Source organism: Triturus cristatus, chromosome 5_2 (assembly GCF_964204655.1).
Source record: "Triturus cristatus chromosome 5_2, aTriCri1.1, whole genome shotgun sequence".
Lineage (NCBI taxonomy): Eukaryota > Metazoa > Chordata > Amphibia > Caudata > Salamandridae > Triturus > Triturus cristatus.
The window spans coordinates 37,087,146-37,101,580 of NC_140588.1; the positions used below are offsets into that span (position 1 = coordinate 37,087,146).

Below are 14,435 nucleotides of genomic sequence, written 5' to 3' on the forward strand. Positions count from 1 at the left end.
GATCGACGACTGCGCCAACACCCTCGCCCCGCTCAAGAAGCCCCCCAACTCCCACACCAGCAAGAGAGCCTGCTGGTTCACCGAAGACCTCCTGGCCTCCAAGCGAACCTGCCGAAAACTAGAAAAAAACTGGACCCGCGAAAGAACACCGGAAAGCTACAAAGCCCACAGGATCACCACCCCGCCGACACCACCACCTCATCAGATTCGCCAAAACGACCGCCTTCAGAGACCGCCTAGACAACAACGCACACAACAGCAAAGAGCTCTTCAGCATCGTGAAGGAACTCTCCAACCCCAGCTCCAACACCAACGACATCCCACCGTCACAAGACCTATGCGACTCGCTGGCCACCTTCTTCTACCGCAAGATCGCAGACATCCACGACAGCTTCGACGCAGTCACCACCCAGGCAACCGCCGAAACCCCCACTCCCACCACCACCCGCACCAACCGCCTGCTCACCTGGACCAACATCAACGACGATGACACCATCAAGATCATGAACACCGTCCACTCCGGATCCCCGGAAGACCCCTGCCCACACCACATCTTCAACAAAGCCAGCAGCACCATCGCACCCTACCTCCGGAAAACTATCAACATCTCCTTCGAGACAGCGACCTTCCCAGAAAGCTGGAAGCACGCAGAGATCAAAGCCTTACTCAAGAAACCCAAGGCGGACCCCAAGGACTTCCTACCCATCGCCCTGCTCCCGTTCTCGGTGAAGGTCATCGATAAGGCCGCCAACAAAGAACTGTCCAGCTTCCTCGAAGAAGACATCCTGGACCCGTCCCAGTCCGGGTTCCGCAGCAACCACAGCACCGAAACTGCCCTCATCGCCGCCACCGACTAAATCAGGACCTTGCTCGACAACGGAGAAACCGCGGCCCTCATCCTCCTCGACCTGTCAGCCGCTTTCGACACAGTCTGCCACCGCACACTAAGAGCACGACGCTGGAATCCAAGAGAAGGCCCTGGACTGGACCACCTCCTTCCTCTCCGGTAGAACTCAGATCGTCCGCCTCCCCCCCTTCCACTCCGAAGCCACCGAGATCATCTGCGGCATGCCCCAAGTCTCATCCCTCAGCCCAACACTGTTTAACGTCTACATGGCACCGCTCGCCCACATCGCCCGACGGCACGACCTCAACATCATCTCCTACACCGACGACACCCAGTTGATGCTCTCCCTCACCAAGGACCCCCACACCGCCAAAACCAACCTCCACGAAGGAATTAAGGCAGTCGCCGACTGGATGAGGAACAGCCGACTGAAGCTGAACTCGGACAAGACGGAGGTCCTCATCCTCGGTTCCACCCCCTCGACGACTCCTGGTGGCCGACGGCACTAGGAGCACCCCCTACACCCACCGACCACGCACGAAACCCTAGGGGTCATCCTCGACTCCACCCTCTCCATGACGAAGCAGGTCAACGCCATCTCCTCCTCCTGCTTCAACATCCTCTGCATGCTTCGCAGAATCTTCAAGTGGATCCCCACCGAAACTAGAAGGATGGTCACCCAGGCCCTCGTCAGCAGTAGACTGCTACGGCAACGCACTCTACGCAGGAGCCCCGGCCAAACTCCGGAAACGGCTCCAACGCATCCAGAACGCCTCTGCACGCCTGATCCTCGACATCCCCCGCCGCAGCCACATTACACCCCACCTGAGAGACCTGCACTGGCTCCCCATCAACAAGAGGATTACCTTCAAACTCCTCAACCACGCACACAAGGCACTCCACGATACCGGACCAGCATACCTCAACAGCCGACTCAGCCTCTACACCCCCACCTGCCAGCTCCGCTCCGCGCCGCGTCCTCGCCACCGTCCCCCGCATCCGAAGAGTGACCACTGGCGGCAGACCATTCTCCCAACTCGCCGCCAAGACGTGGAACACCCTCCCCATCCGCCTACGGCAGACCGAAGACCTCCTAACCTTCAGGAGACTCCTCAAGACCAGGCTCTTCGAACAGTAGAGTTCCCCCCCCCACCCCCCCTCTCCCCAGCACCTTGAGACCCTCACGGGTATGTAGTGCGCTTTACAAATGCTATGATTGATTGATTGATTGATTAATTACTGCAAATAATATTATGCGCTGAAGCCACATTGGGTTTAGGCCTAGAATGCGTAGTAACTGTATCATCATGGCACTGACACATCTAACATCCAGACTGCTAGAAAATAAACATGTGTATATACTGCTGTTTTGTGCATTACAGCACTGCAGTTGACAAAATTGACAGGAGGAGCTTTTAAAGCATGAAACAGAGCGTAATCATCTTTGACTAATTAAAGGTTTACAAGAAAATACCTGGGCACAAGTACAGCTCAGTGACAGGTGTACGGTCACAATGAAGTGCAGGATAGGAAATGGCTTAGGACACAATTGTATTTTAGCACCTTGTCTGTTTAAATAGGGAGTTCCAGACCTAGGCAGTGATACAATCCCCCTCTCCATGTTCCCAAGGGAAGCAGCAGTGGTATCTTTACAGCCTGCATTGGCTATTATCATGCCAAGGCACAGGAGGGCCCGCAGATACCTGTTTCCATCTGTCTCATCGGAAATATGAAGCAAGGCGCATCTTTGGGTTTGTGGCAATGCCTGTTCCAATACTCCCTTTAAGCAGTCAAAAACTTCCACTTAAAAGGGCGTCCAGACAGGGCAGCTCCAGACAGTGAGCAAGAAGTCTCCCCGGTCCATCCGGCAGCGCAAGCATGTCGCGGATGCAATCAGCCCCCTCTTCCAGAGCATCTCCCTTGTATAGTTAACTCCATGCAGGTACCACAGCTGAATGAGGCGGTACTGGGTAGCGATGGACACCTCTCTAAGAGAGGCCAGTGCCTCCCTCCAGTCTCCATCCTCCATGGGGCACAAGTCATGGGTTCATGTCTCTCTAAGGGTCCCAAAGTTGTCCGGGCGTTATTCATTAGGGACCGGTATTTGGACAAGATCTTGTGGTCTGGAATATGTGTCAGTAATGTTCTACTCTCCAGATGGATAAACTTTGGAATGTCCTCCAGACGGAGGTATGGCATGAAAGCATGGCGGAGCTGGAGATCTTTATAAAACTGACCCTTGTGGAGGTGAAACTCTTCTTGCAGGTCGACAAGATCATTTAATGAAGTCCCCTTGAGCACATCTCCCAGTCGGGAGATGCCAATATGGTCCTGTCATACAGTTCATACTTTCTGGGTAAACCTGTGCCTTTGTTGGACAGCATAAATGTCAAAACTGTGCAAGACTGATTCTACGCACACCATCAGGATATGTTGCCCTTAGTTCTGCTAACTCACAGTGCTCCATCTGTACCCTTAACTGGGTAAGCTAAAAGGTGGAATGTGTAACCTCAGAACATGACAACCCTGACTCCCCAAGGAAATTGTGTTAACAGATCTAGAGCCCTTTCATTTAGTAAACTCATGCATGTCCAAAGGGAGACACAAGAAATACTCGAATTGGCATTTCAGTATTTGATGCAATACGATTCTTGTGTTAAATACATGTGCTGCAATAATCAATAGAAGGAAACAAAACCGAGTAATCAGCATCACGAGAATGGTTAAGGAGATGAAGAATTCAACCATTGTGCTGTTACAAAGAAAATATGCTTATACAGAAGTACAATTATATTTGTGCTCCTGCCTAGCGCTCCGTATGCAAGTGTGCATAAGGTAGGTGAATCTGCCAGAATCCCTGTAGGGTGATCTAACTCCCCAATTATGTGTGGGTATGTTTCATATGTGGTATGCTTCGTCTGGGAGCCCGTCTTGGTATAGAGTGGGCACCATCCTTCTCAGGAGGTAAACAGAATTCAGCTGGGCAAGTTAAATCTGGCATGGGGCGACCTCAACGGTATCGGCGAAGTGCTCCTCTAACTAAACAACAGGGTCATGTCATGTATATTACAACATCACACATGTTGCCATGTCGAAGTTCCAGTCAGGCTGCTATTATTGGTTCTACCCTGACAAAGATGTTGCAGCCCTAACAATAACAAACAACATCATTCTGCGCAGTGAACTTTAGCTTTCGTACACAATGCTCAGAGCTCTGATAATGTGCCTACGAAGATGTGTAAATTTGAGCAAAGTTATTTCACAGAAAATTATACATACAAGCAGGCACGCAAAAAGTGTACCAAGTGTCAACCTTCAAGAAAAGATGTCCAGTTTAAACGTAAACATGTAAAATGGTGGTGTTCCTACTTGGGCCTAATGTGACCACATGACAGTCCCAGCGCAGAAACCTCTGTAGTCCAACTACCTGGTGCAAGGCCGGGCCAGCCCCAAGAGGGGGGGGGGGGGTCGCTCGGGTGATCCGTCCCTTCCATCCTATGGTCGCCTCAGCATCCCTCCAGGGCGCAAGGACCACTCCCGTAGTCGGGCGGAAGCCCCTGGGGGATCTCACCACCATATGGTAAATGGAGGAGCGTCTGCGCCCCCAGCGCTCCGCCGCCTAGGCCGGGTCCCTAAACCCCTCTCCTCCGACCAGTCATTCAGGACAGTCAGCTGGGCCATCCTATAATAAGAACGTACATCTTGAGTGGCAATGCCATTGCCATAGGACAATTTGCAACACTTGGAGAGGACGATCTGAGGCTGGCCATGGTTCCACAGGAAGCCTGATAGTAGGTAATCTATGTGCGAGAATAGAGATGTTGGAATGGGAAAGATGTTCTGAAGCTGGTATATTAAACACAGTAGCGTCACCATTTTAAAAATAGATGACTTACCCAAAAGGTAAAGAGGGAGTATCTCCCAAAATTTAAAATCGGTCAGCCTGTCCATTTGGGGTTGCATGTTCAGCTACCATGCTCAGGCCTCACCAGTGGTAATATAAACTTCCAAATACCTGAATCCCTGATGGAGATCCACGAGTTTGGAGGCCCAAGTCAAGTCCAATAGTCCCTCTCACACCATGTACACTGGGAATTTTCCAGGGTGTATTTGACGTCCTGCAAAATCTTCAAAGATTTTCAGTTTTTGGAGCGCACACAGTTCCGAGTGCGGGCGATTCATCAGGAAAATAAGCACATCATCTTCGTACAGGCCTATTCTATCCGAGGCCCCACTCAAACCCCTGCAGTTGTGCATCCATTCTGGTCCAGACAGCCAGGGCAAATAGTGGCAGCGAGAAGGGGCACCCTGCTCCACCCATCCTCAACTGGGCGAAGAGTTCCATAAGGAGGAGCTTCATGGAGCTCATAAATTGGGGGGTCCGAAATTCATCTTCGTTGCCAAGGGGAGAATATAAACATCCACCCGACCGCCTCAAAAGCCTTGTGAAGTCTACCTGCATTACTGTGTCATCTGCATGGCAGCGTCTGGACAAAGCAACTGCATTACACACCCTTCTGATATTATGTTGCATAGCCCTCCCTGGCATGAGGCCAGATTGGTCTGCATGGACTAGTGTGCTGATCACCCAAGCAAACGGTTGGCCAAAGTCTTGGCCCACACCTTGACCTTTATGTTCAAAAGGGAAATTGGCAGGTATGTGTCGCAGATGTCCAGAGGCTGACAGGGTTTCAGTATAACCACAATGTCCACCATACTAAGGTTTAAAGGTAGAGACTTGCCCCCAGTGCCTCTCAAAATACCCCCAGCAGATGAGAACAAGTAAACGCCCAAGTGGCTCTGTAGAACTCAGCAGAGAATCCATCCAGGCATGGGGATTTGCCCGGGTGGAGCATCTGGAGTGCCCTCTAAGCTTGTCCACTGTGGTATAGAGGTTGAAGGCTCATCTATCCTCATCGGAGAGGGAATGGGTCTGGAGGTCTCTCACAAACGCTTACACCAAAGGGCAGCAGGAGTAAGACCGATCCCATGTGAAGCGAGTTTCTAAGGATTGCCCGATCTGAAGTGGCCAAGTATTGAGCCTTAAGCCAGAGGAGCTGTGCCTCCATCTCTGCCACCGAGCGCCTACACAATTGCAGTGCCTTGTGCGGTAGCGATTGAGAAAGCTGTACAAAGTGACATTCACTGCATCCTAGAGAGTTACCGGGAAGGCCACAGAGTCTATATTAAGGTGTAAGTATTCCCAGGTGGCCCTGTGGAGAGCCGTTTTGGAGTCAGCATCTGCTAGTGTCCAGGTAAACAAGCGCCCCTTCTTCAGTGGCTATCAGCAGTTCAACTGGCGAGTGATCAGACAATCCTCTCGCACGAATGTTGGCCGCACATAGTGTGTGACCCTGGGTCCAGGTCAGGAGGAAGTAATCCTGTCTAGAAAAGGTTTTGTGTACACTGGAAAAGAAGGTATATCCCCCTCTCCACAAGATGGCGATAGTGGCAAGCTTCTAGCAAAACCCATAATGTCTTTGAAGAGGGCCAGGGCTGGTATCTGTGTTGTACGACCCGAACTCCTAGAGGAGCGGTTTATTGGTGTGGAGACCATATAGTTCATGTCACCCCCCAAAATCCAGGGACGTGCCAGGAATTCTAAGCTAACACTGTTCAGGACATGTGTGAATGCCTTGGTCAAAGGGGGCGTAGGAGGAATAAACATTGGTACAGGAGAAAGGTTTCCCATGAGGAAGGCCAGTGATGGTTACATATCTTCCCATAGGGTCATGCTAGGTCTGAATGTGTTGAAATTTTATGTGCGATTTCAAGAGTATTGCTACTCACCGAGACCCCCAATGGAATCCCAAATGAAACACCATTGTGAAACCCAAGAGACATTTGTTGCTAACCAGGTGAGTTTCCCAGAGAAGTAGGTTATCAAGGCCTGCCCGGCCAGCAGCCTTCAGGATGACCCCCCACCCCCAATCTTGTCAAGTAAGACATTAACGTTCCACGTGAGGCGTTTCAGAGATCCCGTTCCCACCCCGGTGACGGGTTTAGCGGTCATCAGGGCCATGGAGCAATGGGTATGAGGGGCGGGGCCAGCAAGCATTGTCAGAAGACGTATGTGACGTGTTACATGGGTGAAACAAACAATAAAAAGAACAATACAGTCTAAAGTTTGGAACATAAACCCCTACCCCCCCCCCCACCCTATAATTCTAGAACTGGAAGTGCCTTTAGTGGTCCCAGAGTCGTCAACCTGGCGTACAGGACTCTATACTCCCCCAGAATGTCTGCCCAACATTCCCCAAACTAAAACCCTACCCTTGAAGTGATGAGCAGGATCCAAAAGCCCACAGGTGACTTAGTGGCGCCATCCCCGCAGAAAAATAACATAGAAGGAATCACTGTGAATGTAACAATCATACACATGAGTACTGCGCAGCCAATAGGTCCTTTATAATCAAGGGTGTAGGCAAAATAATCCCAAAAGTCAGGATGGGTCTGGACCGGAAGCAATGGGGGGGGGGGGGTGACACGCTCAGGGTCAGGAGACAGCGAGGACTATCCCTCCAATCCAGCTCCATGGTCGCAGGACCAGTAGTCCCTTCTCTCTAGCGGCCCTATCCTACGTGGGCGCCCCTCTTCCGTGATCATGCCCCCACCAAGGCAGACCCATGATCTGAAGCACCCTGTTCTGCAGTAGGGGCCTCTCCTCTGCCCACTCCTAAGCCGCCTCAGGTGTGTCAAAGAACAGGGATTTACCCTCAATTAGAAATTTGAGTCAGGCAGGAAAAATTTACGTTTTGGGACACCCTGAAAGGAACAATGTTGTTGTTGGCCCTTCAGGATATAGTTGGGGAAAATTATAACACGAGCAGGCTCACCGTGTAGGGAGCCCTGTGTGCGGGAGGTTTGCAGTATGGCATCACGATCAGCGTAGTTCGGTATGCGAGTAATAATGGGTCTCAAGGGAGCCCAGAGACGGGGTTGCTCATTCAGGGATCGATGAGCTCACTCCACTATAAAGCACAATGAGAGGGAGTCTGGCAGCATTCAGGACCAGAACCAGGCGGTGATAAAGGCATGCGCGCTGGGCCCCTGGGGGACCCCCACAACCCTGCCATTGTTCCTCCTTGAGCAGCCCTAAGCAACTTCTGCTCTCGCCACTAGTAGGGCCACAGTATTCCAAAAGGTCTTCCCTTCCGCTCAGCAGGTCTTCAAGGTGTCCCGTCCCCCGCCTCGGAGATTCTAGTTTCAGTAGGGGAGATCCTTTCAACAGTGTTATGGAGTTCGTGTGGATGAGGGCGAGGTTGGTATGGAGTTCCCCAATCTTCCCCTTTGACAGAGGAGCGGAGTTCATGGATGGCTTGGAGGATGGGAAATATCTCCGATGGAGGGGAGGGGGGGGGGGGGGGGGGTGAGTCTCGCCACGGTGGTAGGTTTAGTGAATTTTTTCCATTTTACTGTGCAAGGAAGCTTGTGGCTGTTTGTCCTTCATCATAGCGTGTGTCGCTCACGCGTCCGATCGCTGGTGGTGTGGTGGGAGGAGGGGGGTCAAACAAGTGCAGCCAAACTACCTAATTGTACAGGCAGAAGCAACAGGTGGATTGGAGAAGGTGCAGGGGAAAATCCAGGAAGGCGGGTCCCCCACGCAACAGCTACATCACTAGCGCGAACTCCGTGAGAAGACATCAGACGATGTCCAGGGCCTGTGTCAGTACAGCGCCCTCAGACTCAGGTGTGGCGCCTCTTTGTTGTGGTCGTCTAGTGTGACCTCCGTCTAGGGAACTCGGGGCAATCTGATCCCATGAAGCATGTATGTATGGTAACGGATCAATCCGAGCCTACCACTTTGCGGAGGCAGACTGAAAAGAGTGCAGTGCATTATATGGAAGTCTATCTCCTTAGGCTCAAACCCCACACGGCATATTGGCTGGTCTCAACCGCGTGTGCTCCAAGCTCGGGCAGTCCACCTGGGCACCACACTCCTCCTCCCTCCTCCCCCCCCCCCCTCAGGCCTAGTTGCATGGGGAACGGCCCGATTCTGGGCTGAGAGCCAGACGATCCAAGTAAGCGTGGTGCAGGAGCAAGGAGGAACCAAGAGAAGGGGCCCACTTGGCCCGCGCCACTCCGTTGCCGGTCTGGTCGTGTAGTGCCAGTGCTGGCCGCTGTAATACATTTTGAGGCAGATGGACCTCATGGCCCTACCCACTCCCTCCGATCCAGTAGGGCACACTCACTGCCGTGGCAGCCCCGGGCCTAGACCAACGTTTAGTGCCTTTCTTCGTCTCTGTAGTGTTCTTAGTTTTGTGTTCTCACAGTCAGTATTCCGGACTCACATTCCAGAAGTTCATGCATATGCTTATGTAACTGTTCATATAAACATATTGATACTTGATTTGTATGTCCGTGGTAGTTGTCCCATTCGTTGAGATCAGATAGAGTCTGCTACGGGGGATGCAGTCGGATCTTTGGCGAAGGAGGACGCACTCCAGCGGATGATGCTATTGGAGAATAAAACTATTTGAAGATACTTTCTTCCTCTCTGTATTTCATTACCATTTAATTAATCTTTACATCTGGCGACGAGTGGAGGAGTCACCTGTGCATTTTCGCTGTTTCGAGTACTATTACCGCACTGTGGAGATTGTCAGTTTCTGTAGCTGTACCTTCACATCCTGCTGCCTCTTCGTGGATCTCGAGAGCTAATATTCCGCCCTGATGTGGATTTGCATAATTAGCAGGATTTTTTTAAAAAAATAATTAAATTTGTATCCTTTTTTTAATTTGTAGGATTTCTTCAAACCGGGGAATTCATTTGCCAGGCTGTCACGTGCGGTTGCCTCACCTCGCGTCTCCCCGCAACGTTAACATTCCCATTCCTGCATCCTTTGACTTGGTCGCTGTGTTGGACGTGGATTTTCCGGAGTGACACTTTGTATCCTTTTTTGTTGCATCACTTACACTTATCACGCAGCAGCATCATAGGTCCTGATGAAAGCCTCGCCTGCATACAAGTTTATGGCTAAAACATGTTGACCATTATTTTCCACCTCACCGTTGCGGTTTACATCCATACCGCTGGTGCACTGTTTTTTAATCCTGGCAGGGGGTGTATCTGAATAAATAATATAATTTTTACACTCCTTAGCTAGTTTTAACTTCACTATCCTTTGTTTCTTTGCGCTGCGCCCTCATTCACAGTTTTCTCTGCATATGTGGATTTAGACTATCCTATCAGCCATTCAAAACATCCCTGAGCGCCTCCCTCTCAGAGAGGGGGTTGTAGCCCTCAGAGGAACTAGGTTTTTCCTCTGAGAGGAGAATACCATATGATGAAGCATGTCACCTCTGGTGAGTGAGGGATTTCGTCCTGAAAAGGGAAGTGCCCGCAGTTAGTTCTGTGGTGTATAGTTATTGGTTCTGTAGTGATTTTGCTCATAAATTACTAAGTAGTGGCTCGCCACACTCTCTGATTTTTGTAATAGACCAAGGATTTCGTACTGTTTAGTGATTAATTGGTGGGGATTAAATCCTGTGTGGTCTTTAAAATGTCCCTAGAACCCTCCGGCTTTGAACCATTTTTTGTTTGGTAGCTGTGTCTTTGGTGCCTGGTAAATTAGAGTGAAGAATACTGGTGCACTGCCTGAGACACTGGACAGGATCGTTGAGTGTATTTGCCCTGGAGGGTGATTGCCCTATCCTGAAAGGAAGTCTTTTTCCTTAAGGCTGGGCCGTAATTGTTTTTCTGGGTTGAAAGTTGTGCAGCTCCACCTTGGAAGAAGTGAACACTGGATGAGCGATAAGAGCCTCCCTGTGAGGCTCAGACAGACACAGGGAAAATACTCCCCTCTGGCTGGTTGTACAGCGGCTTCAATTCCCCAAGTACTTGTTTCGTTAGCAATGTAACCCTTTGGTCGTCCCATTTTTGAGGAGGAGCAGCCCGTTGCGGCTCCTAGTCCTAATTTCCATGGCCCCGTTTGGTCCTCCTGGTCCCCCAACACAGACTGTTTTTGTGACAATATGTGTATTTGCTTTAATATTTGCATTTGGAATACTGTTTTTTCTGCAAGAAAAATATTTTGTGCACACTTTGATAAATACTACTCCCCCCCCCCCCCCCCCCCCCTCCGAACATATCATTGGTACTCTAGCCCTCATAAAGAAGAACACCGGAAGGTCTATCAACAATATGTTTTTATTTAGACATTGCATCAGACATGTGTTATTGGCTATTTTAAAACTGAATAAGATAGTCACTGACATACATTGGAGCCCTGAAACTTGGAATTGGACTGGCTGGTTTTGGGATTTACTTTCTGCTTGGGGGCTGGAAAATATTGACAGTTCTGTTTGTGTTAATAGCCATTATTTTCTCCTGCTATCTGTGAGTTCATTATGGCCCAATGCTCTGTTCCCTTTGTGCTCCTACCTATACCTTACATATACTCGCTTAACGAAAAGTTTAGAATGTAAATGCCCACCTAGCAATGGATAGCAATGGATCAGGATATTAATAAATTTATGAGGATGGATGTGCAGGATAACTTCCACGCTCCTATTAATTCATAGCGGATGTCTTCAGCTAATGCTAAAAGGGCCATCTGTTGAAATCGCAGAAATTACCGTTAGCATAAGCTGAAGCCATTTTGTTTGTGGCATCCATTTTCGGTAGCCATGTGTTAGCCATGTGCTTCTTCCGTCTTTACTGTTGCCTGCTTTTCTATTCTGCTTGAGTCTTCAACTATAGTTAACTCCTTTAGGACTAAGCCAGAGCACTGTGCATGCTCAGAAAGGCCTGTAGCTGCTAGAATGCACCTGTCTTAGACTGCAACTGTCAGGCTATTCCAACTGAAGTAAGCAGTACATCTCCCCTCCCAATTTGTTGACCAATCAATTTCTGTATGCCCATGTTAGTCAATAACTATTCCTGTATATGCCTGCACCTCCTATTTGAGTCTCCAAGCTTACTCAGCGGTAAATAGGGTATAAAAGACCCTTGGTTTCTGTATTCTATGGACTACCTCCTACAGTGGCCTGAGGGTATTGTATTGACGTAGTCCCACTCATGAGAGATTAATAAACTTGTTATTTGATATTCCAGCTTCCGTGACAATCTCTTCTTTGTTGGTTTAAGAACTAGTGGACAGATAAGGGTGAAACCCTGCACCGGTGGGCCCCTAAAAAGGCTCATTTCCACACTGGGGTAGAGCAATCACAAAAGGGCTCGTCTCAATATTTCCAATAAGGTGAGACTATACAGGTCATTTCTTTAATATCACTTTAAAATGGAACCGTGTTACATTCTATTATTGTCCTTTAGTGCTTTTGAAGGAGCAAAGCAACACCTCCCTGCAGGAGACAGGAAAAGATCAGGGCAGGCATGATGCTATAGCCTAAACAGGGGAGGGAGAAAAAGCAGGATATGTAATCTGCCCGTCTCTTGATGAAGGCTTCACCTCAATGACTGGAACGAGGAAGTCGGATGAGATGGTAATGCAGTAATATAATCCAAGGAACTGAAGCGAAACAAAATCATTCAAGGACTAAACTATTTTTAAAAGAGTATTTTGTACATATTTTTACATGACATTTGCTGTATAATTTACAAGCCAAATCTTTTGATGGCTTGGCTGGTGCTTTGACTCTTTAGGGTCAAACCAGAACGCTGGCTTGTCTTTGGTTCTGCTTGGCTATACATTTTCTGGCTTGCCTACCACTAAGAAAAATGCCACAATGATTCTACCTCTCTTACACTCAGCCTAGGCTCTGAAAAGAATACTCCTGGACAAAAACTGACCATATGACCAGTAGCACTTGTCAACCAAACAATGCCAAATTTTACCTTCTTAAAAATATTCAGCATCTTCATTGTGAACCGTGCCATATTCTTTTGCGGGGTTATCGATTCCAATGTCCACTCGTCTTCCATGACTACGGGCTACTTTAGGTGACCACCTTTCTTCTTACAGAGATGTTCGGTGAATTTAGCCAACTATTAGTGTTGCCAGATTTTGAGACCTGTTTAAGGTACAAAGAGGGACAAAAATAAGACCAATGTAATTCCAACATGGTACCACACAATTTGAGCAAATATAGCATTAGGGCAACACTTTTAAACAAATTTCTAATTCATGCACTTCCAAACCACAAAGACTATGAGTGTGCTTCCTTAGTGCATACATAGAGAAACTCAATAAAGCAAAGCTTTATTCTTTATGTAGCCAAGCTACATTCTAAAACATATCCAAACTTAAATCAAACAAAGATTACTTTATTCGGTTCCAAGAACCATAAAAGCTTAACGAATGTACATAATACTTTAAAAAGATTTTTCCATACCAAGATTGTGCAATAAGTATCGCTAAAACCCCCCATTTCATATAATTTATGCACTTTGCCATTTTCAGAAAGTTATAATCCACATGCCCAATGCCCAGAAAAACAAGCTGTAATGACAATCGTCAAATTTCATTACTACAAGACACTTATATTAGAAATATAAAAAACAAAATTGCCTGTTTATCTATTGTGACTCGTATCGTTTTCTCATTGACAGTGCAGTTTTAATATAACTGGAAACAGCAGTGCAAATAGAAACAGTAGGCAAAGAGTGCAAAAAGTTAAAACCATCTATGCAGGTACAAGGACTAAGTCCCCACAAAAGTGGGGCAAAAAATTGTACACCCAGTTCTTTATAAAGAGGGCAAAACAGGATAAAGTGCTGGGTGCTCTGAGCTGCCAAATTGTCACATGGGCAGGAGATGAGTTTATTAGCCCAACCTGACTGTGTGGGAAATGCCGCTAGAAAGTGCAAAGTGCATAGGCAAAATCTAGTCATAAAAAATTCGTATCTGTAGGTTCGTAGAAAAAGATACATAAAATTGCTGTTGAGTAATGAGCAAACTTGGGTGACCTAGCCCCACCAATTGTTGCCGACGCTTATTCACGTCAGACTTATGAGCCTCTTTTATCATGGTTTTCGCATTCATATGAATGCTGGCGGGATCATCAAAGTAGTGCCCCAAACTAATCTCATGAAATTTATCTCTGACAAATCGCAGCTATGGGATCGCCACGGTGCTATCAAGATTAGTACAGTCCTTGATAACTTCCCTTGAAAAAGTTAAGTCCCAAAGGAATAAAGGGGCAGTATAAATTCGATCCTCTAGGTAATCCAACCCCACATCGGAATGACAAAAATGTGTGGGGGCACTCTTTGGGGTCATCAATAGCCTTTTGATAAAATTATTTTCCACATCTTGTAATCGGCTGCTTTTATGATGACCTCACACTCCTGCTCCGTAAGATGCGACAGATAAGCATTTAGCGCTTATACAGAGTGATCATCTTTTCACCGGCTTATGGCCTAACTTACAGGCAAAGCGGAATAAACCCTCCACAACCCGACTAGTGTGTTGTACCCTTGATATAATGAGAGAATCCCAATTCATTTTGTTATTAAAAAGGTTTCCCAAATATGTAAAATTAGACAGCTTATCAACGGTCTTGCCCCTTACTACAAATGTTCTTGTTTTTGCTGGTCTGGGACCGCATACCATGATATATGATTTGATAAAAGTTCACTTTTAGTTTCAATGCTAACATAAAATCTGTGAAGGCATCCAATGATTTT

At 48.0% G+C, this 14,435-nt stretch overlaps 1 protein-coding gene across 4 annotated transcripts in view; it reads right to left on the reverse strand.

The window, feature by feature from the left end:
• Positions 1–14,435, reverse strand: part of HJURP (Holliday junction recognition protein) — a 678,247-nt gene that overhangs the window by 588,011 nt on the left and 75,801 nt on the right. For all 4 annotated transcript variants that reach the window (XM_085606804.1, XM_085606808.1, XM_085606805.1 and 1 more), the window contains one exon: positions 12,645–12,820. In XM_085606804.1, the coding sequence (XP_085462930.1) occupies positions 12,645–12,731 (87 nt within the window). In that variant the 5' untranslated portion in view covers positions 12,732–12,820. The remainder of the gene's footprint in view (positions 1–12,644; positions 12,821–14,435) is intronic.